Here is a 26,016-nt window from a genome sequence, read left to right as displayed (position 1 = left end):
CACCTCCTGGCTAGAGGACAACCAACACAGGGAGGTTTCAAGCCTCCTGCCTGCTGTGGCTTCTGTGCTGGTGTCTGCACTCCCAGTTCACCCCCTCCCCTGGGTTCTGTCCAGGAAACGGTGTTCCATCGAAACTTCACCTGGAAGTTTTCTTCTCCCTGTGGTCTTTCCCCAATTCCACTGGCAGCCCTCCTGAAGGACCTTTGTGAGACAAAGTCAGAAATGACTTCCCTGGGGACTGAGAGAGCCCACAGGGCTCTTCCTGTTACTTCCTGTACCCCTGAATTTTGCTCAGCTCTCTAAATTCACCTCAGCTCCAGGTAAGGTCAGATCCTTCTCTCATGATCTAGACCTTCAGGTTCCCCACTGAGGATGTATGTTCAGAGGTGGATGATCCCCTTTCACACTTTCACACTTTGGGCACTCATGGTTTTTTGGCCGTCTCCTGGAGCCTGCAGCAGCAATCCATTTCCTTCAAAGATGCCATTTTGAATATCTTCACATTTAAATAGAAAAACCTATTAAGATATATTAAGAGAATGATGTTCCTAATAGGCTTCAAAAGGATATAAAACTCATGGTAAACAATAAAATATTTGAAGAAATTAGGAGGGTGGGGAACCAATATAATGCAGTGGTCCAAAGCAAGGGCTTTGGAGTAGGACAGACTTGGTCCACATCTGGCACATTAGCTTCCTGATATTGGGAAAATAACTTAAATATTTCTCATAAGATTGGTTTAAAAATTAAGTGAGATAATGGATATACATTTCTTATTCCATTGCCTTGTACGTTATGGGAAATCAACATGCAATAGGTCCTATTGCTCATAGCAAGATAAAGACGAGCATTGGAAAGATTTCTAGGGAGAGAAGATATCACATGCAAATGTTAAAGTGTGAAACAGCATAGTGAGTTCTGTATAACATTGGTATATGTAGAAAGATATAGGAAAATGATACAAGACAGGTAAAAAGCAGCCCTCCAACAAGCTGGCTTTTGTCATAAAGATAGGAATGGAGTCTCCAATGTAAATTTACTCCAAAGTAAATTTACTTACTCCAATATTATCAGTAAGTAAATATTGAAAGATTTTAGGAAGAAGAATGCTTGATCATTTCACATTTCAGCAAAAAAAAAAAAAATTCTGACAATTGTCTGGAGGGATACATTAGAGAGAGACCATGTTTGGAAGTAATCAGACCTATTAGAATCTAATAAAGGATGGTATTCTCACAAATGAAAAGATGTTGTGCTTCCTCTAATATTGAAAACCATTAAACAGAAAATGAATACTTTCAGGTAAAGAAAAAAACAAACCCAAGAAACAATGACCCCAAGAGCATGAAGCTACCCCAGGAGCAAAGTCAGGTTCCAAATCCTTCAGAGGCCAGCAAAACCTTCCCTGAGAGCCATCTTCAGACTCCTCAGATGCCACCAACAACTCCATCCAGCAGTTTCTTCATCAAGGTACAATTTCCTGAGTCCCATACCTCATTTCTCCCTATCATAATTTACAGGGATCATTAGACTGTTGGAAGAGCTACTGCTGTAATCTCTGTCTGCAATCTTGGTATGAAATTATGCCACTCAATCATTTGTTGAATTCGTACAGTGAGATAGCACCACATCATAATCTTTACTATCTAAAAGGCATTCATTTATATAATGATTTCTAACTTTAACAGGATTATTCTTATATTGCTCCCATTGTAGAGAGGGTAAGAGAGAATGGCCAGGCAAGCAGAGATGAAGACAAGAGTGTGTTCAGATCCTACATTCCAGTTCCTTTTACCCATTTCCTCTTTGCTTATTAGTAATGTTTCTGATTTTACTTTCATAGTTCCAAGTTCCTACCCCCATTACGTATTTTGACACATGCTATTTTCTTGATGGGTATCTATTTCTCCTATATCATCACTGGTGGGAATCTCCTCAAATTTTATGTGCCAACTTAAATTTTTTCCTCTGGCAAGTTCTCACTGATACAAGATACTGGAACTGATGAGTCCTCCCATTCTTTGCTTTCACCGGGTCTCCTGTCAATGAGATTAAATTACTAATTTCATAGACGTGAACAGAGACTTACTTCATAATGTGTTCTCCATACTTCCTTGGTCTGAGATTTTCCTTAACAGGGTCACCATAGCTCAGGTTATATCTGTGGACCAGAGAAAACCTACAAATTCATCCTAGAACATAGAGTAACAATGACAATAATTCTATTTCTACTTTTTGAGCACTTAACTAGATGTTGGTTCTCATGTGTTGTTCCTGATGTACATTATCTCATTCTCTCTTCATAACCATTAGGAGGAGGCTAATTCTGCCCCAATTCACAGAGAAGGAAATAGAGGTACGCAAAGGTTAAAAATCTTCCTCAAGCTTTCAAAGAAAGTTAAGAGTCATTATTCGTATCCAGTCTTATTTAAACCCAAAACTTGAAAAATTAATGATTATATGTGGCTTTAGATGAGGAATTTATATATCCCATATCAGTAATTTATTTACTGGTTGCATAATGGTTGCATAGCACACACTTTGCAAACCTTCTGAAAACAAATGTGGTGACCATGGTGATCAGAGTGTGTTCTAATAAGTAAACCACTCTCCAGAAGTAGAATCCTTTCATTCACCTTTCTAACAGAGTGCATTTTCTATATTACATAACTGAATGACAGAAGTGATAGAACTATGGAAATTAAACTAGTATTAATAAATTTTTAAAAAGATTTAAAAATAGTGAAAATAAAGGAAGTTATACTTCCTTGCCCTTGGTAAAGAGTATTTTTAAAAAATCACTTACTTGGTAATGCTAGGGTAAGTTCTTGCATATTTCTAAATACATTTGAGAACTCTGAAGGATTCTAGCTGGCTGATGCAGACTACAAAATAGCAGAATTCTGCATCTGCAATTGTGAATTTTAAAGAATGTTTCTAGCAAAGTGATGATCAAAACATCTAAAGCAACATAGAGAAAGAGTAATTTTATCAAATAAAATTTATGTGATTAAATTTCTCACTATTAATTAAGTATATTCATTGAGACCCTACTAGTCTCTGTGTCTTTTGATGTTTACAAGGTATGCGTTCATGAAGTGCTTCCTGACTCAAGAGGATTACTGTCTTTTGTTGATCTAGGTTTGGAGAGAGATTGTGGGAAAGTAGCCAGATGGAGGAAGATGAATACAAGAATATGTTCATTATCTTTATTCCAGTTACCTTTCATCCTTTCACTTCGTTCATGACCACATTCCAGGTTTTATTTTAAACTATCCATGGTCTTTTGAAAATCAGAAGCTTTGCACATAGATTGCTTCTTTTGCTGGGATCACTTTCTCCAGTCTCTTCTCTAACTCAACTCTCCACAGGCCCCAGCCTAAATCCCTTCCTAGAGCAAGTCCTCACTGGCACCCACATTTCAGACTAGATGAGATCCTCCCATTGTTGGTTCTCTCTGGTTCTCCATTTATGAGCTTTCCTAGCTCCCTTTACTTTTCCTAATAGCATTTAAACAACTGGAATGTGGGAGTGATTTTCTCCTTTTCTATGCCGTAAGCTCAGATGGTAGGTAGCATCTACCCCAGAGGAATACAAGACAAGAGGGGAAAAAGTCAGTTCATGCTATGTACATCAATTCTTATTCCAGATTACCTTTTGCTCAGCAGTGATATGACCCTTGTAGTCACCTGCACTGAGGGTTCAGAAGCCTGTACCTGTGGTGAAGGGGCAGGAAACTTGGAGGAAAAGCAAAAGGAATTAAATCATTATTTTTTACAGTTGTTTCTCACCCAAGCCCCAAGCTGCATTCTGACCCAGTGGCAGATACTTGCAGCCATCATGTACACGTCTTGGAAGAGAAGCTTCCTATATTTAAGGATTCTCTATTTTGATTTTTGTTTGTTTGTTTGTTTGTTTTCATTGTTGTAATTTTTAGTTAGCTTCAAAAAGCTGTATTTCCCTCCATAGTTTATGCAGGTGTTGTTTGAAGAACAGAACCTACGCCTTTTTGCCATCTGGGCACAGGTGGCTATGGAAAGAGCCCTTGCTCAGTCATTGCAACCTAAGATCCATTTTATTTGTGCCTTTTCAATGACTTAAGTGGCATCTCCAAACAACTATGCTTTTATCACTCATATTTCTTTGAAAGGATTATGTGAGAATTTCTAAGTCCCACCTGCTAAAATATGAATCACAATCCTTGCTACAGCTGTACAAATGATTGTGCTGTATGTGAACTTCCCTGGAGCACAGGAATCCCAGGAGGATCGTATGCCTTCATGGCAGCCATGTATTCTTGGGTGTCCAGCTATCGCCTGTAAATACAGTGTCTAACTACTTTCTTGGTGACTCCTCAGATGAGCATAGTCTTGTTCCACTGATCATCGGGTTTCCTCAGATTTTCTGTATGGTATATGTTCTATATTCATTGAGATTTAAAACCAGCAGCCTACTCTTATCATTGATTTTTTTCTGTTCTGTACACCTAAAGCAGGAAACACAAATTGACATGAATCAGGAGCAGGAATGGGAGGGGAGATAATTACTCTGAGAAAAAAATTACATAGTGATTTAAAATATTATTCGACCAAAGATTATATTTTTCTCATCTAATTCTACTCTTGTTACGGGACTGTTTAACTGAAATGAATCTGAGAAGATAATACTCCAAGGTGTTCTTGCCAATAAGTGGCAGAAATGAATAGAGAAATTCCTTTAATAAAAAGCTTCCCATACCAATTCGATCTAAGGTTTCTGTCAACAAGGTAAACAGAATAGGAGACAGCAGTTAATCAGAGCACACATACAAATCCCTGCAGAGACAGTGTAATAACAGTAACAGAAAGCGTATTTCTACTTTTTAAGCACTTACTAGGTGCTGGTTTTAAAACCTGTGTTCTTTATGTATATTATTACATTCTTTCCTCATAACAGTCATGATTGATGCTATTCTCAGCCCTCATTTTACATAAGAGACAACCAAGATAGAGTTTTAAAATATTCCCCAAAATTCACAGGCAGTGAGTGTGCTAAATGTAAATTATGTGCACTTTATGTACTTTTTCTTATCCATTCTTCCTTACATCACCTAGATGATGTTATTGTTAGTCACATTTCACATTTCTTAACACCAAGGATCTTAGAGGTCAAAACTTTACTCAAGATAATAATGATTTTTAGTGTTAGAGCCAAGATTCAAATCCAGCCTTAATGAACTCTAAAGTTTCAGCATTTAATGATCACATATTGCTTCCAAAGTCAGAATATAGATGTTGAACTGTCTCATATATTTACATATATTTAAAATTAGACATTGTTTTTGTTTGGATTTGTTTTCATAATCTAGTTTCTGCAAGGCTCCTAAGGAAAAATTACATGCTGTAAGTCTCTGTATCATCCTGTGTTTTACATTGCCGTGTTAAGGCCCCTGTGTTCATCTACACCCAATAATCAGATGCTGTATCTTCAGTGGAAGTCAAAAGAAAAATTAGATGACAATTTTCCAAGCTAGTGTCTCATCTAGGTGCCACTTGCACTGTGACCACACTGTTTTCTAATCACTCGTCCCTGTGTACCAGTTGAAGACAGGTCTCCCATGTACAGAGTTCTCAATTTTTCATGTTGTTTTGTTGTTGTTATTGTCCTGACTGGTAAATTCCAAAATGCATATTTCCCTATATACTTTCTAAGAGTTTTATATGTCGTATAGTGCTACCTATCATGCCTGTTTGCCATCTTGCTTCAGGTGGATAGATAGAGGCTGTGCCTAGTAGAGTCATTATCTGCTCTGATCTTCTCTGCTATTTTAAGGACAAAATGGGACACCTCAAGACAGTCAGTTTTCTGATGCATAATGACTTGAAAGAAAGTTAGTGACAGTTTCAAAGTTCCCAATTGCCTAAACATGTGATATAGCAATTTCTGCAGCCATAGGAATCATTATGCTGTGCCTAAAGACCCTAGGACAGGGATTCTAGAAAGAGACACATGTCTCCATGGCCACCGATGCTTAATAACACAATGCATTACTTCTGCTTTGGTGACCAGCCCACAGGTTGTCTCACCACTCACTCTAAGATTGACCAGCTGAGCAGGAAAGCATTGTCCTTACTCATCATGGTTTCTCCCAAAGATTTTGTGTATGATATGGGTTCATTGTGCTTTTGGATTCAAAACCTGAAGAAGACAGAAGCATAACCTTTAGTCATGACTCCTCTGAAGCATAGATCACATAATGGCCTGAATCATGATCGGGTATGGTAGCAGGGATTAATTACTATGAGACAAACAATCAGCTACTATATTAAAATATTACTCAAGCAAATCTATGATTTTAGGCATGCAAATTCTGCTGAAATAATGAGAATATTTGTTTCAACTTATTTTGAAAAGAAAATTACTCAAGACAGTTTTATCAATGATATTAAGCTGCCACATTGTACAAGAGAATAAAGAGGCTTTTTTGGTAATCCTCCTATACCTCCTCAATCAGGAGCTCCCTATAACTGGGTCAACATAAAGCATTAAATATCTTTAAATAGGGCAGACATTAAGAAAAAACCTGTACAGAACATAAAATAACAATGAAAACATTTTTCTGCTTATTGAGCGTTTATTGGATGCTGGTCTCTGTTCGTTACAAAATTATGTCATATATTCGTCACTGTATCTCCATAAAGATACAATTTTTATCTCATTTCACATATGAGAATCATGAGATATCTAGAGGTTAAAAATACCATTCAGGCTAATAAAAACACTGTTAGAGTAAGGATTCATATCCAGCTTTAGTCAACTAAAAAACTTTGGTAATTATGCAAATATATTTCTTCCAGTATGGGACCGTATATATTAAAATTTCAGTCATATATCCACAAACATTCATATATGTAGTGCTGAATTTTGCATTTGTTTTCATAATCCAAATGCTACAAGCCAGAATAAGGTGCATAAGGGGCCTATAGGGTTGGGTGTTCGAAGCTGTAATCAACAAGCAGGTTTTATAGCCCCTTTTTCAATCTATTTAAGGACCAGAGAAATATATTTTATAGATGAGTCTCTATATATTGGAGATGGTTCTCACTCTGTTGCCTAGGCTGGAGTGCAGTGACTCAATCAAAGCTCACTGCAACCTCAAACACCTGGGCTCAAGGCATCCTCCTGCCTCAGCCTCTCAAGTAGCTGGGGCTAAAGGTGCACGCTACCAGGCCTGGCTAACTTTTAAAAATGTTTTGTAGAGATGAGGCCTCACTATATTGCCCAGGCTGATCTTCACCTCTTGGCCTCAAGTGATCCTCCTGCCTCAGCCTCCTGAGTTGCTGGGATTACATGCGTAAGCCACTGCTTGCAGCTTAAATGTTCTTAAAAGTCTTTCATTAGTGACATTAGAGGAAGTCACACATGATTTTCCCGACACCCTCTATCCTTACTTTAACAAGATGTAAAAAGACAGGTGCTGGGAATGCCCTAGTGGAATCTGGAATTACCCTGATTACTGTCGGGAATCCTGAAGGATTCTGAATATCTGTTGCACACCACAGGACCAACAGAATCCCACCCCTGGAACTGTGCTTTCAGGGAAAGCAAAGGGAGGATCAGTGTGCCCAAACAAGCAACACATGAGTTTCCTGGAACCTGAAGTGCAAATTACAGAAGTCAATTTGTGTATTTGCTTGATGAGAATAGCTTCTATCACTTTGGGTAATGTTGTTCTGAAATTTGCTGCCCTTATAAACTGGGAGGGTTATTTAGCAAAAATAACCTCAATGGACGGGCTTAACCAAGTTGGCCTAGATAGGTTTTCAGCAGAAATAGAGCCAGGACCCAATCACACACCAATAAAATTTCAACCAACAGGATGAAGGCTATAATACTGGTTTGTGAGTGTACAGTTGAAGGAGTTAGGATATCTAAATTTACACTCTTCTTCCATAGAAAATACCAGACAGATGACAGTGAGAACAGAATAAAAGGAAAAATAAGAAAACCAAACATATACAGATGTAGACATGGATATATTAGGTTTTTGTTTGTTTGTTTGAGGTAGAGTCTCACTATCACCCAGGATGGAGTGCAGTGGCATAATCTCGGCTCACTGCAAACTGTGCCTCCCGGGTTCAGGTGATTCTCCTGCCTCAGACTCCCAAGTAGCTGGGACTACAGGTGTGCACCACCATGCCTGGCTAATTATTGTGTTTTTAGTAGAGGCGGGGTTTCACCATGTTGGCCAGGCTAGCCTTGAACTCCTCACCTCAGGCGATCCTCCCGCCTCGGCCTCCCAAAGTGTTGGGATTACAGGCGTGAGCCACTATGCCTGGCCGGGTTCTATCTCATTCTGAAAACCACAAGACAGAAAAAACTCAATCTTTTCCTGAGAACATGGAGGCCAGAATCAACCCAATTGATGACTTCAATAGAATAAAGTCTTCTCAAGACTTGAGACTGCATCTGCAAACTTCTGGCTTCAGGAAACCTCCAGGAGTGAGCCATCCTCAGACTTCACAGAGAATTATGTAAACCCCATCCAGCCATTCCTTAGCCAAATCACTAGCTTACTATTATCATTTGTGCCTCCTCAAAGGCGTATTTGCATTGTATGATGCAATGGAAACCATTGCTGAAGAGGTACAAATTAGTATAAGCATTTTGAAAACCAATTTGGTGCTATCTTAAACCTGAAAACATGCATACTTGCCAATGCTGCAAATCATATGAATGAATAAAACGTATACAGATAGTCACAGCAGCATCACGTGAACTGGAAAAATCTTGGAAGAACCCATAACCTACGTCAAGAGAATGGGTAAATTAGGGAACATGATGTTGAATTGAAATTAAACAAGCTGCAGATGCATGCATCACAGATGCATATGAGGCATATAATAATTGGAAAAAGCAAGTCACAGTAAATTTTAAATAGTATAATAACATTTTTGTAAACTCTGAAACTAATAAAACTAAATATCATATTGCTTGAGAATAAATGCCTTGTGTGGTAAAAGCTGTTTTTAGAGCTTTTCATCATGATTCAAGACTGTCCTTACCTCTGGGAGCTAAAGCTGGTGGAGGATGCGTTCAGAGAGAAGCATGTTGGTAATCTTTTCTTTCTTAAATTGTTTGAGTGTTTTCATAGCTACTCATGCTACCAAGTATGTAGTTTTAAATGCTGAACAAAAAATTTTATGTTCTAAATTTAGAAATATACTCCTTTCAATAAGATTCCATTACTACATGTGGCATACTTAAATAGAGAAACATTTTTAATAAAATGATTTTCATCTTACCTTGATCTGGGGTATCCATCAACAGAGTCAACATAAAGCATGGAAAATGTGTGCATCAGGCAGAAATTCAAATACTGCACAGGCCATTATTAACAATGACAATAATTATATTTTTGCTTATTGGGCATTTACTAGGGTCTAGGCTCTAAACTTATTAGTTATGTATATTACATAACTTATTCTTCATTACAACACCATAAATATGATATTGTTAGTCTCAATTCATATATGAGAACACTAGCATTCATAGTTTTGGAATAATGTTTCTTCCAGTGTGAGAGAGATTTAAAATTGTCTCTAGTATATTTATATGTATGTGTACACTAACATTTCAGAATAGACGTGTCAGGCTTGGGTTTGTTTAATAGCCTGAACTCTGCAGTCTTTCAGTGATGGAGGAGATGCACGAGAGTGGTTAGAGGCTGTTCCCATCAGAGAGCCACAGCACTGCAGCAGGCTCCTGCAGCCCTCTCACCTACCACTTTTTCGGCAAATGGTGCAATAGAATTATATTAGTGAAAGCCAGAAGTGAGAAAAACAATGACAAATGGACATCACATGTAAATGGTTAGAAATGGGTTTTCACGCCGGGCGCGGTGGCTCAAGCCTGTAATCCCAGCACTTTGGGAGGCCGAGACGGGCGGATCACGAGGTCAGGAGATCGAGACCATCCTGGCTAACACGGTGAAACCCCGTCTCTACTAAAAAATACAAAAAAACTAGCCGGGCGAGGTGGCTGGCGCCTGTAGTCCCAGCTACTCCGGAGGCTGAGGCAGGAGAATAGCGTGAACCCGGGAGGCGGAGCTTGCAGTGAGCTGAGATCCGGCCACTGCACTCCAGCCTGGGCGACAGAGCAAGATTCCGTCTCAAAAAAAATAAAAGAAAAGAAAAGAAAAAGAAAAGAAAAGAAATGGGTTTTCACTATTATAATTAATGGTAGTCAAAGTATATGATTTTGCAACACTCTGACCTCACTTGAACAAAGTATAAGAAGCCAGCTACTGGGAATTCTCCAGATGGAACCTGGAACCCCTCTGATTTCGACTGAGAATCTTGACGATTTCAGTTTGCCTCATGTAGACAGCAAGGGCAACATAATCCTGCCTCTGGAACTGTAGCTTCGAGAGAATCCTTGCAGCCAAAGATCACTTTGCTGAACAAAATGGTGGAGAGGTTGGTGTATTAGAGCCTGAAGAGCAGATAGCTGCTACCTGCACGTGTACTCATTTGATGAGACAGGTTTACCTATAAGTACTCCTCATTTTGGCTGATTTTCCTCTGATTCATGCTCCCCTCATCACCAGGGAGGATTATCTACCAAAAAATGACACTAAGAGGTGTGCTAACTAAGCGGTCTCACATCAGCATACAACACAGATAGATCCAAGAATCTAAGACCAGTGAAAGAAACTTCAGTCATCTGAGTCTTGACCATTTCAGACTGAAGACCATAATCCTGGTCCTGTGTGTGCTGAAATATGGGCTGAGGAAACTAAATGTCAGTATAGTATACAGAGATATTAGCAGAGGGAAGAGCCTATAAAAAGGTAGATTTTGAAAAAATCATATATGGAGCCCATACCTACTTGTTAATAGTTCAAATCCATTTTTTTTTTTTTTTTTTTTTTTTTGTCTTCTACTTCAAAGACATAAGTGAATATCCCTGGAAAATTCTGATTCCTCATACCTACTGGCTTAAAAGGGACATGTGATGTTTTCTTAGGTCCAACCCTTCTAAAATAAGCAATGTGTCCATTCCTGTAGCCATAGGAGTTATTCTGCTGCACCTAAACCTCCCTTAGCTTAGGAATCTTAGCCAGGATCATATGTCTTCTACCTCCAGTACAGCCATTTTCCTCTGGTGTCCAGCCAGCCCCACAGGAGGCAAAACCTGTCTGACCACTTGCTACATGATCCAGTAGCTCTGCAGGAAATCTTTATTCTTACTGATAATAGGTTCTCTCACAAATTTTGTGTGTGATACAGATTATTCCTGGTTTTGATTAGAAACTAGAAGCATAACTTTTTATATTTGATATCTTCTGCCATGTCTCCCTTAAAATAAACAACACAAAATGGTTTGAAATATGAATAGGAATAATTGCTATTTTTTCTGAGTAATAATTCCCCCAGTATTACTATACCAATGTGTTCCTCCTCTACATTCCAGTTTTTTTTCAATCCTTTCTCTTTTGCTGTCTTACCATATATCAGAGTTTAGTTTCAGTATCCATGCTCTTAACCACAGCAGGGGTTTTGATACTTCCTTTGATGTCAGATTTTTCCATCTCAGTTCTCTCCCCAAATATCTTCAACCACAAGGTACCAGTCTAATCTATTCCTTGAGTAAGTTCTCACTAATACCTTCCTCCCAGAATAGATCTTATTTTCTCACTGTTTGCCTTCATACGTACCTTTCTATTTCTTTACAGCATTTATCATAGCTATAATAAACCTATGACTTCCTTCCCTACTCAGCAATAAAAGTAGGTTATAGGTACCCTTTCCTAGAGGAAGACAACACGGGTGGGAGAGGGAGTTTACACTTGCGTGTATCAACTCTTATCCCAGCTTGTCTTTTGTTCTGCCCTGATTATCACCCCCTGTATTACCTACAATCCAGCGCTATGTGGCCTATACCCAAGGCGAATGGGCAGGGAAGGAATGGGCAGGGAAACACTGACCCACAGCAACTTGAGAGCTAGGAAACTCTAAGATTTACATTACTATTCTCCAATGTCGTTTCTCGCCCAAGCCCCAAGCTGCCCCTGGCCCAGGTTGCAGACCTCAGCACCACTCCACACACATCAGTTGAGGACAGGCTTTCTCCATGCAGGTTTTCTCAATTTTTATATAGTTTTTTTTTTAGTTATTAATTTCAAGAATTCATATTTCCCCTTATATAGTCTTTCCTGGTTCTTTGTGGGCAGAGCTAGCTGCTTGTAACTGTTGCCATCTTGGGACTTGCCATCAAGGCCACAGGTAGAGCCCATGTGTAGTCATGAAAACCTCAGGCCCACTGTCTCTCTGTTACTGCAATGACATATATGGACATCATAAGACAACTACTCTGTCCATACATACTGGCTTGGAACTTTCTAAGACCTTGCCTGCCTAAATATGCAGCACAATCATTTCTACTTGCATAGGAATCATTCTGCTGCTCTGAAAGCACAGGATCCAAGGCAGACTCATCCACCTAAACACCGTGTAGTCATTTCTTCTCTGGGATCCAGCCATCTTCACAGGAGGCCTGCAAAAATGGTGTCTGACCAGTCAGTCTGTGATTCACTATGTAACCCGGAAATCCTTGCTCTTATACATTGCAGCTTCTCCCAAGTAGTTTTTCTATAATAGAGTTCCTTTTGACTTTTTAATTCAAAGTCAGAAATAGATTATTACCTTTGATTTATGCTGTTAGGTGTCCTGAAGTGAACAGCACAGAAGGGCATAATTCACGAACAGAGTAGGGTGGAGGAGGATTTACTCTGAGGGAAAACAAATGCTTGCACTTTTAAAATATTATTCAAACAAAGATTATAATTTCATCATCCAAGCCGGGCTATCATGATGACAGTTTTAAGATTTCATTTATTTTTAAAAGATAATATCTCAAGACAATCTTGTCAATAAAATTACATTGCTACACATGGCAGATCTGAATAGAGGGGCTTCTCTCATATTATGCTTCCTATATTACCTCCATACAAGGTTTCCATCAACAAGGGCATCATAAACATGAAATATCTGCTCATCAGAGCAAACATGCAAACCCCTAATAGATGGTGGAAAAATAATAGCAACAAAGATTTATTTATTGAGCATTTACTGAGCTCTGGACTCTAAAGCCCATTCTTTGTACACTTTACCTAATTTATTGTTTATAACATCATACACAAATGCTATGGCTAGTCCCATTTCACATGTGAGAAAACTGAGGTGCAAAGAAATCTTCCTCAGGGTCATACAGATAGTATTAGGATTCGAATGCAGCCTTATTGAACTTAAAATGTTAACATTTAAAATGTGAACATTTAATGAGCATAGATTGAATCCACAGTAGGTGTGCAAATGTTAAAATGTCTGCAATTTATTTTTAATCAATTTTGAATATACAGTGTTTTGTTTGGGGTTTATTTCCATAGTCCAGGTGCTCAGTGGTGGTCAGAGACTGTTCTAATCAAGAAGCTGTTCTCCATGTGAGCTCACTACAAGCAGTTCTTTTGTGTACCTCTCTATCAACAATTGCCACTTAAAAAATTAGGTTACTGAATGGCAAAACTGCTAAAAAAAAAAAAAAAAGTGCCAAATTGGCCAAATAGGATGAATATTTTTTGGACTTCCATTAGTTTAATTAAAGGTAGTCAAAGTATGTGATTTTAGAGATATTCCCCAATCTTATTTGAAAAATGTATAAAAATGTGGCTAATGGGAATGCTTTAGGTGGAATATTAAATTGTTCTGAATGCAGCTAAAAACCCTGAAAGATTCTGATTGCCTGACCCACACTGTAGAGATCATAGAACCTTGCCTGAGGAATTACGAATATCAGAGAATCTTCCTGTTATGGCTATGATCAGAGCTCCCTAAAGATGGAGATCTGGTTTTCTTGTATGCTGAAGAGCACTTGAGAGAGACTGGTTTGTGTATCTAATTGATGAGAAAGGCCTAGTTAATAAATGTCCATAAATGTAGCCAACTTTATTGTAAGTCATGCTGCCCCCAAAATAGCCCTAAGAGTTGTACCTGACCAAATAACTTAGTCCAGTTTTACAGGACGTGAAGACTGAGTATTCCATCCCCAAACAATGCAATTTCAGTTATCTAAGTTTTTAATCCTGATTGGGATGAGAGAAGGCTGAGTGATAGAAGAGTCTGAATATGTGCTATTAGTCCTCCTCGAACTCAGGGAAAAAAAGAGAAACTGGCAAAGTGACCATCCTATTTAAAAAAGAAAAAAGGAAAAGATGTGTTTCATTTGATCTTGAAAAACATTAACTAGAAAAAAAGAACAAACATCTATTTTCCTTTAGAAAAGTGAAGACACAATCACCAAAATGAATGACCTCATGAGGATGCAGATACTGAAGGAAAAGAGTCATTTTCCAGGACCATTCATGACCAGCATTGGCACAGCTGAGAGCCATCCCCACACTCCTCAGATGCCTCCATCAACACCAAGCAGCAGTTTCTTAACCACGGTACGAGTTCCCTCTTCCCAATATGTCCCCCTTGCTACAATATAATGACAAGGATTAACACAACATTGAAAGCACTTCTCACCAATCCCCTACTACATACAATGCTTTATTTAACCAAGTCAGTCATTTATTTATCAAGTGTGTATTTTGAGGTCCTATCCAAAATTAAAATTCTATTATTATCATCTCTATTCCATAGCAGGTATAATTAGATGTTTGTTTAATTTTATTTTTCTTTTGGCTTACATTTCTGTTTTTCTCTCAATACACCATGAAAATCATACCTTAAGGTAGAATAAGGTGGGAAGAAACAGAGCCAACCATAACACTATCACTGATTTTTTCCCTTTCATTTATTATAACTCAAACAATATCTTTAAAAATTTAGGAAAAAAGATACATAAGCAAAAATAATTAACTTTTAACTATCAGAAATCTCTATCTAATGCCCCCTTTCAGTACATGGTCTTTCTGATTTTATACCTTTCATTATGTATATACAAAGAGTCTTATTTTCTGTCAGAGTAAATCACACTCATATATTTTTCCATAACCCATTTTTTTATTAATATATCTTGAACTGCCATTCAGTCATACAATATACATTTAAATTATTTTATTGCACCAGAAAAATTGCAGTTATTCCATACATTATAAAATGATCCTACATTATTTGGCTTTATGTTGTTTCCAGTATTCTGTGTATTTACAATGAACAGTATAAGATCACATGCCTCTCAGATCTTTCATTGCCCTCATAGTAGCTTTATAATTATTTCCTTACGTCCTGTGCACCTTGTGTCAGGGTACTGATGTCATGGCTATTGTGAGCTGATTTGATACTAATTAACTTCATTGGGAATGGGTTTCCTAATGCTATGGAAAATTTGCCACATTGATGAGTTCATTAGAGTTAAATCCATCAGAGAGTTAAAGCCATCACTCACAGGTGGCCGATATAATCTTCCAGGTCAGGTCACATTGCTGGTCTGTGGAGGCAGCCATCCTGCCTCCATGTTCTGGTCTCTAAGGCTCCCTTGATCCCTTCTTGCCTCCATACTTCATCTTCCAGATCAGCAGCCTACCCTTCAATTCAAAGTCCTCTTCTACAACTCAGAAATAGTGCAGGCTACTGTGGAGACAGGAGGTTAAAGAAAAGTCCCCTCCTGCCTAATTTTCCAAGTCCATGACTCTTTTTAGTTCCTGCCGTTATTCAGATTGGACAGCATCTAACCTGGACCCCTTCAGATTAGGGAAGTTCATGGAGTCTTCCAGTGGCTGCCTCAATGACGTTTTTGCAACAGAGTGCTGCTTCATTGGAAAGGGCTTTGTGATTTGGGTCTTTAAAATGCCCCTATCTACTAGAATGAGTCCCAACTGAAATCTCATGAAATCTAAGGTTTGTGATTGAGACTATTCCTTACTCTGACTGCTATTAATAGTGATTTTTTTCTCTATGTTTATTTTATTTTGTCGCTGTCATATTAGGCAGGAGGGGACTTTTCTTTAACCTCCTCTCTCCACAGTGGTCTGCACTATTTCTGAGTTGTAGGAAAGCACTTTGAATTGGAGGGGCTGCTGATCTGGAAGAGGAAGTATTGCGGCAAGAAGGGATCAAGGGAGACCTAGCGACCAGAACATGGAGGCAGAACAGCTGCCTCCACGGACCAGCAGTGCTCAATGTGACCCGACCTGGGTAGAAAGAAGTAAAATTGAGATTCTTTTAAAATCTCATCTCTTTTGGGAGTCACTTCATGGCAGCTTTGCCTTTACCCTCTGCTTCCCCATACCTCTTGATAGGGGATATGCATTTTCTTCATGGGTTAATTCTCATCAAAAAAGAAATATTCTTCCTTCCACTCTCATAAAACAATGACGATGATAAAATCACTCCTTAAATCTTTTTCATTTCTTCCGTTGCCTTAATTATACTATCTCAGTGATCTCTGTCTAGTTTTCCCTACTTCACCCAGTTAAGGTGATACTTGATGACCAACACTGAGACTGGGATGACTCTCACTAGAGAGTGACCCTGTATTTCCTGTTTTAATTGTGCCTGTGTTTTGGTCTCTACATTCTAAGTTGAAACCAAGACTGAAGATTGACCCCAAAGAAGTTTCCATAGAAGACGGTGTCCGGAGTGACCTCAAAGAAGTGATGGTGCTGAATGCAACAGAATCATTTGTATATGAGCCCACAGAGCAGAAGAAAATGTTTCATGCCACAGTGGCAACTGAGAATGAAGTCTTCCGAGTGAAGGTTTTTAATATTGATCTAAAGGAGAAGTTCACCCCAAAGAAGATCATTGCTATCTCAAATTATGTTTGCCGCAGTGGGTTCCTGGAGGTATATCCTTTAACAGTTGTGGTTGATGTGAATGCCGACCGAAAAATGGAGATCCCACAAGGATTGATTAGAAGTGCCAACATAACTCCTAAAATCAATTATCTTCGCTCACAAACTAAAGGAAGTTTTGTGAATGGGGTGTTTGCGGTACATAAGGTAAGCCCACACCATTGTTTTATAAAGTTTCTCTTGAAACCCCAAATTTTTAAAGTCTTGTCAACTGGAGTTTGGTCAACTTACTCAACACAGGAAATCAACCCCTTCACCCCTCTCCCAGCACTAGAGATAACTGAATAGAGTTCATTTCAGGATATGGGGTACGTTATATCTCAACATTCCTCTTCTTAAGGTGTCACCATGCAAGTTATTTAGAAAGACAGCACTAGGCCGGGCGTGGTGGCTCACGCCTGTAATCCCAGCACTTTGGGAGGCCGAGGCGGGCAGATCACGAGGTCAGGAGATCGAGACTATCCTGGCTAACAAGGTGAAACCTCGTCTCTGCTAAAAATACAAAAAATTAGCCGGGCGTGGTGGTAGGTGCCTATAGTCCCAGCTACCCGGGAGGCTGAGGCAGGAGAATGGCGTGAACCCGGGAGGCAAAGCTTGCAGTGAGCCAAGATCATGCCACTGCACTCCAACCTGGGTGACAGAGCAAGATACTGTCTCAGAAAAAAAAAAAAAAAAAAAAAAATGAAAGACAGTCACTAGGGAACTTGGCATTTTATTAGCTGTGATGATCTATTCACAGCCACCCTTGTCCAGGGCAGTGCAGTTTATATCAACACACATATCCTTAGAATTTTGTTTCTTTGAGTTCTGCTCCATCTGCATCAATGACAACTTAATTTAATTGTGAACAACAGAGTTGCTCTCCCAAGCCTGAATCCTGATTGTGACAATCAGAGTAAGAAATCAAATAGACTGCTCTGCTTTAGAATGCAGCTATGTCTAACAGTTACCTAAAATTCTGATCATTTGGACTTTAAAGTGTTCTTGCCTCTTCTCATTCATTAATTCATCAGGAGATTGTTGACCAACTGACTTCAGCATTAAATAATAAGAAAAATACGAAAGCAAAAAGACTAGAAAAGTCACATAGCTTAACTGTTCAATTTATAAATAGGGGCAATAAAATGCCAAAAAAAAAAACTTGGTGAATTCTTAGGCTTACAGTGTGCCTTTCGGTTTCAACACATCATGTAAATATTACGCTTAGCGGATTTAACGTCTTGTTTGAAGTACTGTTTCGTACTCCATTATATATGTCTTCTAGGGTGGCTTACTTTTAATTGTGCTGTTTTCTGTACACTCTGTTTAAATGACTGTACATATGTATGTGGTTGTAGAATTAATGAATGAAGTAATGAGCTACAAACCAGAACAATGTGACTAGATGGATGATCTAGATTTGAGATCTGGGCAGATTGGCAAAGAGTGACTATCTGGAGAAGAAAGAAGGAGTTACATATTGAAATAACAGTCTACTTAATGAGAACTCGCAACATTCTTTCTCAAACTTGTACAGAGCCATGAAGAGCCTCTATTATCTGCTCTTGGGCAGGTGTGAAAGATATCTACCAAAGTAATCAGATTTTTCTGTATCCAGGCTCCTTAAAAAATCCCAGCTATGCTGATGTGGAAAGAGGAAAAATTAGTAATCAATTTTTTTCCTAGAAAAACTCCAGCAGATAAATAAGTTCAACAAAAGAGGCTCAAGAGAGGATTGGAAAGACAGGATTCACAGACCAAGTGTCTGAAGCTATTTGGTACCTGTCATTCAGGACCTCCAGCTCTATTTACTCTATCAAAGACCAAAGTTTCCAGAAACACCCTGTATTTCTCATAGATTGGAAAATTATTGATCCAGTTTCAGAAGATAAGTGTCAATTTTCTTTTGCAGAAAAATGTAAGGGGTGAATTCACTTATTATGAAATACAAGATAATACAGGGAAGATGGAAGTGGTGGTGCATGGACGACTGACCACAATCAACTGTGAGGAAGGAGATAAACTGAAACTCACCTGCTTTGAATTGGCACCAAAAAGTGGGAATAACGGGGAGTTGAGATCTGTAATTCATAGTCACATCAAGGTTGGAACTTTATGGGAACATCATTTTTCCAAAGTGGCAAATCGTTTTGTTTATACTTTAAGAAAACTAGACTGCTACTATTACATGGAGAGTTTAGCAAGTGGGAAAGGAACAAAGCCTTGCACTTTACTGGGTGTAAACTTTCCATCATTGTTTTTGAAGAAGGATACTTGTAATCATAATACAAAAAATTAGAGAGACTTTCAAAGGCTATGATACCTAAGTTAAATAAGAAAGAATTGGTTACTTTTACCACAGCATGGAGATAATTTAACAAGAATTTGGGTTTGGTTAGGGCACACTTGTTTCAAATGCTGGCTCTGTGATTTTCTAGTTGACTAAAGATTTATCACTAGGAACCTCAAGTTCATCATTTGTGAAATGGGAGAAATATTGTCTACCACAGAGGGTCATCAACTTAGCTCACAGCAGCCCTAAATTACCAAGAATGCATCTGAGCAAATCAGATCACAAAGGTACCTGCCTTTAGTGAGATAGATACACTGGTTTACATCTGACAGAGGTAGTTGGGTCTACATAACAAAGTTCATGCTTTTTGCCACACTGACACACACGTACATGTGGGATTCTTGGAACACTAACAAAGGCTAATATTGGAAGGCAAACAGTTCAAAACAAAGGCTGACATATTCAGGCACACACATGCTCTCAGATTGCTCCATGTTCGAGAACATCAGTCAAACATTCCAAACCTTCTTTGATAGCAATTGCACCAGGAATACCTTTTGTACTCTCTTCCTTCCTTTCTGCCCAATGAAAACCTTCCCCTTAACTCTAGTCAATGGGTGCACCAGCTCCTTTCTCTCTTCTGTTGTTCCCTGACATCTCCTGCTCTTTCACTTGCACTCATGCTAAGTAGGAGTGAATATCTCATTTCACAGTCCCAATTAAAGAGAGAGGCATGACTCAAAGGTCAAGAATTTATTAAAGGAGACAGATGACAGTGAGAAAAGAATCATTTAGAAAGGAATAGGGGAAGAGATATGGTGCATGGGGAGGAGATACAGTGTGACTGAAGAGAGAAATGTGGGATCACCAGCATCTCAACTGGTCTGTCTTTATCTCTTTCTCCTTCAAGGTCATCAAGGCCAGGAAAAACAAGAAAGACATATTCAATCCTGATTCAAGTATGGAAACTTCAACAGACTTTTTCTTCTAAAATCTGAATGTCATTGATGGTAATGTTTATGGAGATAAGGTCTAAGTGCCTAAAAAATGTACATATACCTGGTTGAAATACGACACTATATATACACACCACTATCATATATACCAGTTGTTAATCCTATGGAATGGGGTATTGGGAGTGCTTTTTAAATTCTTTATAGTTTTTTTTTTTTTTTTTTATAAAATGGCATATGTTGCATCTTCAACTTCTATAATTTGAAAAAAAAAATAAACATTACCTTTTTTGTGAAAGGAAATTCTTCCCCAGCAGTCTTTTTAATCCATCCATGAGTTGCTTAAAAGCAAATAGTTTGTGGTCTGCAAATCAGGGTGGGGCACACAGGCCTCAAGCAATATTTGGATTTATACTTTGGGTGTGATCTTTACAGGGTAAAGCCCTGGTCAAGAATGAACAGGCTGTGTTCTGCTGAAAGAAACCAGGCTGAAGGGGTAGGTAGGGTGAAATCCAGCTTGTGGTTCAGTTGCCAAGCGCTGTGTTATTGTTTTAGCCCAGAGCAGTAGATACCTTTTCAGAATTGGTCTCCTGGAGGGGGCATATTTGGATAAATTTTCTGCCAAATAAGGTACCTTCTGGTGATGTGCATGAAGGCACTTGTCTGTGTTAGAGGAATATCTGGGCCTGCCTGATGTGAAATATCTGGCTTTATGCATTTCCTCAAACACCGACTGCTCTTCAGGCACTTTCAAACCATATTTCCTTTTCTCACAGTCCACTATAGTGATCTGATCCATTAGAAAGCTACCCTAGGAAGAGCTGCATTATGCAAACACTGAAGATAATTAATTTTATTTAGATCAGAATAGAATAGCAGAAAGTATGTATCTAAAACTAAAATTTAGCTAAATTTATTGATTATATATTTGGTACCTGGTACTTTGCAATTATTTTGTGACATGTAATCTTCATATTAGTTCTAGAAGGTTGATTGTTTTCTCCTCTTTACTCACCCTATAATATGTGACAAAGACGGAATAGAAAGGCAAAGTCACTTTCTTAATAACCCTTAGATGGTAAATTAGAGAGCTTGATTTAGAACCCAGGCTGTTGTTCTCGTTTGGGGTGTGTGCGTGTTAGGAGACGGGTGTGGGGATGTGGTGGAAGCTGTGAGGGATGGAATGGGGAAGTCTACTGTTGCAGGACTTTTCCTTAGTTCAGGTAGACATGGGAGTCCTTATCATGTGGCCATGAAAAGTTAGGCTCACAGACAATTTGAAGCATGAGGAGGGGAGAGTTTATTGGGTGAAAAAGAAAGAGGGAAATGGTCCCTCTGCAAAGCCAGACTCCCTGCTGGTGTGCTTCCCACCTCGCAGTTTGAATTTCAGGTTCCACCCAGGAAGAGGAGGGGCCGGGCTCTTCCCCACTGCAAATGGCACAAACTTATGGGGCTCCACCCCAGTGGACACTCCTCTCAGTGTACAGGCTGGAGTTTCTCTGGGGACCCCTTCCCACCTGGCTGTCTCATTGCCCCCTCTAAAGAAGTGCATCTAACTGCCATTAGAATAAGGATAAGGATGAAGACCGATCTCAACTGCTTCCTGCTGACAGGGGGCGCTATTTTGGCAAAACAGCAGTCAAAGTCCCTTAGAGGCCTATTTAAGGGTTCCCAGCAGAAGGGGCCATTGTCCGCCTCTCCAGTTTCATGACTGTTTGGAGTTTGATGGCCTGGGAAGAAGAGACAAACTGTATTATCAGAAAACATGTATCTAAATAAGGGGAGGGGTAATGACAGCTCAAAAATCCTGAGGCCTTTTATCACTTTGCACAAGGAGAGGGAGGCCACAAGCCCAACCTGGTTTAAAAAAAAATTTAAAAAAAACAAAAAATCTTTACCCTTTAGCCGGCATGTTGGGCTTCTGGGTTCCCTTCCCCTGAGCTCCATCCGAAGCTGACCAGTTTAAGGTTTGGGAAATTAACTCTTCCCAGTTTGGAGGATGCATCTGACGGGAGTGTCCCATAGTACGGAGACACAATTGCCTATCAGTGAAGAGAGAACTGAGGGGGAGAAAGGAAAAATGAAAGGTATTTTTTCAAAGGAGTCCTAAAGGTTCAGGATGCTTCAAAAGGGGTACAGACTGAAAATGAATGGTTACTCATCTAGAAAGAGGGGAGCAGGCATCCCTGGTTCCCGTCTCTTCCTAGCAGATACCCGGGGTACATGAGGAAGAAAAGGAAGAGCATCCTCTTTCCCTCTTCCATCCTCACATCCCCAAGTCCCAGCAACCTTGGCAGGCACCACCATGGGTGGTAAAGCGGTTTGTACCCATGAAGCAGGGGGGCCTAGGGATAGGAATTATCTGTTCTACCAATGTACACCCTACCTCCCCTGCTGTCAATAGCCTTGATTCCCTAGATCTCATTTATGAATTGAGTTTGGGACAAAAATGTGTCTTGAGGGATGTTGCATGGACTCCTTATCATAAGCTGAATGCTAAACTGAAATTGTGGAATTGAGTCCTCCTGCAACAAGGAAGAGAAAAGGATGTCTTGTGACACACCTAGATAACTGGTGGCTATAGTTATGCTTGCTAGGATTTGGGTGCATGGTGCTTGGCTTTGGTTAGCTCCCTTGATCTTACTTTCCCAAAAAGGAAACTTTCACATGATGGGCATCCTATTTATTCCCATCACCTGGCAGGATTTTGCAGGATTATTGCTCAGAACTAGGATGCTGATCGAGATTTTAACATTACCCATACCTTTTGTACTTTCTGAGCTGTAGCTGGAGCTTGCTGGTTGGTTCACAGGAACAAGCAAGGTTCATCTAAAATGTAGGTAAAAACTTAAAAACAACGAATGAGTTTAGAATTTAATGGCAAATGTATGATAAGTTTTGAAACACAATTTCTCTCTCTCCGTTCTCATTTTTGGAAAACAAAAACAAAAACAAAACAACAACAACAATAAAAAACATAAATCATGATAGGACTGAGTTGTTTGCAAAATAGATTGTAGTCTTACACTTGGTCCGATTATTTGCATAAAGTGCAAGAAGAATAATTATTTCTACATAGGCCTTTTGGATTGGATTTGATGGAACTCTGTTTCACAAGGAGTCTCAGATAAGACCTTTTAAAGCCAAGCCCAGTTATGGGTTTGTATCCTCAAATGCCTCTGAGGTGAGTGATTCTCTTCTCTTAAGGTCCCAAGATAAACTTGGAGTTCTTGGACCTGTTAGAAAGTGACATTCTTAGGCTGGGCACAGTGGCTCATGCCTGTAGACCCAGCATTTTGGGAGGCCAAGGCCGGCGGATCACTTGAGGTCAGAAGTTCAAGACCAGCCTGGCCAACATGGTGAAACTCCATCTCTACTAAACATACAAAAATTAGCCAGGTGTGGTGGCACATGCCTGTAGTCCCAGCTACTTGGGAGGCTAAGGCAGGAGAATTGCTTGAACCCGGGAGGCGAAGGTTGCAGTGAGCCGAAATCATGCCACTGCACTCCAGCCTAGGTGACAGAGCAAGATTCTGTCTCAAAAAAAAAAAAAAAAAAAATGGAGTGTGAGATGAAGCTGGCCTCCTTGACCTGGGGAGGAAGAGACTCCATGGGGCCATGGCAGAAAACACAGCCAGATGGGAGGCTGAGGCAGGAGAATGGCATAAACCCAGGAGGCGGAGCTTGCAGTGAGCTGAGATCGGGCCACTGCACTCCAGCCTGGGCGACAGAGCGAGACTCCGTCTCAACAACAACAAAAAAAAAACAAAAACACAGCCAGCCACCTGGAGCGCCTTGGGCTCAGTGTCCCAGCCTCAGCAGGGAGGGGAGGATGGTGAGGAGCCACTGCTCACCCGTTCATCTGTAAAAAGGAAGTAAAAGGCCATGGAAACTGAGGTCAACTGTTCCGACCCCTGGAAGCAACGAGGGTGGGGGCATGATTTCCCCTATCCTCAGAAGTCTGAGGATGAAAGGCTCAGAAAGGAGAGGGAAAAAGTTTCCTTGGTCTGCATCTCACTAACCAATTCTCAAGCCCCACTTTGGGCACCAAAAATGTGGGACTTTTCCTTAGTTTAGCTAAAGACAGGGTCCTTATCACATGGCCATGAAAAATTAGGCTTACAGACAACTTGAAGCATGAGGAGGGCAGGGTTTTTTGGGTGAAAAGGAAAGGAGGGAAACAGGGATGGTCCACAAAGCCAGGGTCCCTGCTAGTGCACCTCCCGCCTCACAGATTGAATTCCAGGTTCCATCCAGGAAGAGGAGGGGCCAGGCTCCTCTCCACTGCAAATGGCGCAAACTTGTGTGGCTCCATCCGACTGCACACTCCGCCCAGTGTGCAGGCTGGAGTTTCTCTGGGGACCCCTTCCCATCTGGCTCTCTCTCTGCTGTGAAGGTCCAAAGCTATCAATGCCCAATAAGGAAAAGAGGCATTAAAGTTTACCATTGTGGTCTGCGTCAAAGAGTGAAATAATAAAAATGTACTGTTTTACACCACCTTTCTGCTTACGTGTCTTTCATTATAGTAGGCTTAGATGCCAATTAGTCATTTTTATATTTTTTTGCCCAATGCTATTCTAATATGTATATACACACACACACACACACACACACATTTATCTGTGTATGTATATGTGTGTGTATATGTGTTTAAGATTATCTTGCTCATTTTGGGAAACCATATTCTGAAGAAACTTCAGATGCTACAGAAGCCAGTTTTCTCACCTACAGTGAGAATACTGAAGTTCAGAGAGATTGAGTGAAGTGGTCAAAATCACAGTATCACTCAGCTAGTAAGGAACAGACATCATCCTAAGATGTCATAGACTGCTAAAACTGCCTCTAAATTCAAATTTGACTTAATGAACACTAAGAAAAGGACTGCTTTATACACAGGTGATGTTTGTATTCTCAGCTAGTCTAATATTTCATATGCATATCACTTGATGTAAGCTTTCTGTAATTGCCTATTCTTGAGTATGTGGATGATGGTGATTTGGAGTTAGTGTCATTTAGGAGGGCTACTACATCCTGGCCTTTGCTTACTTTCCTTAACATCATGCTGATTCCCCTTCGAACTGTACTTTCTAAGGACAATTTATGTTTAAATGAATTAAGAAAAACATTACCCTCTGCCCAAAATAATTTGCCTCTTCAATTTTGTTTTCACTTAAATAGCTTCATCCTCTGATGCCTTGACCGCGCTGTGTCATATTTTTCCACCTTACCACATATCAGAGCTTCTCCATGGGACTCAAATCAAGTAGATGAGAAGCTGAAGCTTCCCCTAGATCTGTAGTGTGTAGACCAGAGAGGACAGAACAACTCATAGCGATGCTAATCTGTCCTCATAAACATTTTACAGACCAGTTTGTACCAAGTGGTTTTAAGGTATGCAATAGCGCTAAAGCCGACATTTTAGGTTAAATACCTGTATGTGGAATTACTGGGTCAAATAATATGAACATAATTACTAATAATGTTGCCAAACTAATATTTCAATTAACACTTCTGAGGACATTTTCCTTAATCATATCATCATCACATTCACAAATCCTGGACATTATTAACCTAACGGATAAGGAATATTCATTGTTTTAAAGTCCCTGATTTCTGTGGGTCTCTTTAAAAAGTGTCATCTTTCTTATTTGTTTTAAAAGCAATAGGTATTTATTCCAGAGAAATAAAAAAAATCAACAGAATATCAAAAACATCCATAATTCTATCTTCCAACTTGATGCATGTTTTCCATGTTTATCATGGCATAATCTACAATCATACTTACTCTTATTAATGGAAATTTCTGTGAATTTTTACAAATGCATGTAGTCATGAAACTACCACAAAAGATAGAGAATAGTTTCATCATGACAAAAATTTCCTTCCTGCTGCTTTGTTGCCAGCCTTCCTCTCAACTCCAAGCTCCTAGAAACTACTGATCTAGTCTTTAC

General features: G+C 39.5%; 1 protein-coding gene and 1 long non-coding RNA gene across 3 annotated transcripts in view; one reads left to right on the top strand and one right to left on the bottom strand.

Annotated features, from left to right (window-relative positions):
• IFI16 (interferon gamma inducible protein 16) overlaps positions 1–20,368 on the top strand; it is a 42,284-nt gene extending 21,916 nt beyond the window's left edge. For both annotated transcript variants that reach the window (XM_010356742.2, XM_030937108.1), the window contains exons 7-11: positions 1,303–1,470; positions 14,318–14,485; positions 16,568–16,987; positions 18,732–18,923; positions 20,023–20,368. In XM_010356742.2, coding sequence (XP_010355044.1) covers positions 1,303–1,470; positions 14,318–14,485; positions 16,568–16,987; positions 18,732–18,923; positions 20,023–20,103 — 1,029 coding nt within the window. In that variant the 3' untranslated portion in view covers positions 20,104–20,368. The remainder of the gene's footprint in view (positions 1–1,302; positions 1,471–14,317; positions 14,486–16,567; positions 16,988–18,731; positions 18,924–20,022) is intronic.
• LOC115899271 lies at positions 20,273–23,392 on the bottom strand. Its single transcript, XR_004059009.1, has 2 exons — positions 22,830–23,392; positions 20,273–21,795 (listed from the first exon to the last, which is right to left on the bottom strand). It is a non-coding gene; the product is annotated as an uncharacterized LOC115899271 (long non-coding RNA).
• Positions 23,393–26,016: the final 2,624 nt, after the last annotated feature.

The sequence above is a fragment of the Rhinopithecus roxellana genome, chromosome 8 (genome assembly GCF_007565055.1).
Source record: "Rhinopithecus roxellana isolate Shanxi Qingling chromosome 8, ASM756505v1, whole genome shotgun sequence".
In the NCBI taxonomy this organism is placed as follows: domain Eukaryota; kingdom Metazoa; phylum Chordata; class Mammalia; order Primates; family Cercopithecidae; genus Rhinopithecus; species Rhinopithecus roxellana.
The sequence above is the reverse complement of the archived record's forward strand: the minus strand, read 5'-3'. Positions and strand labels throughout refer to the sequence as shown.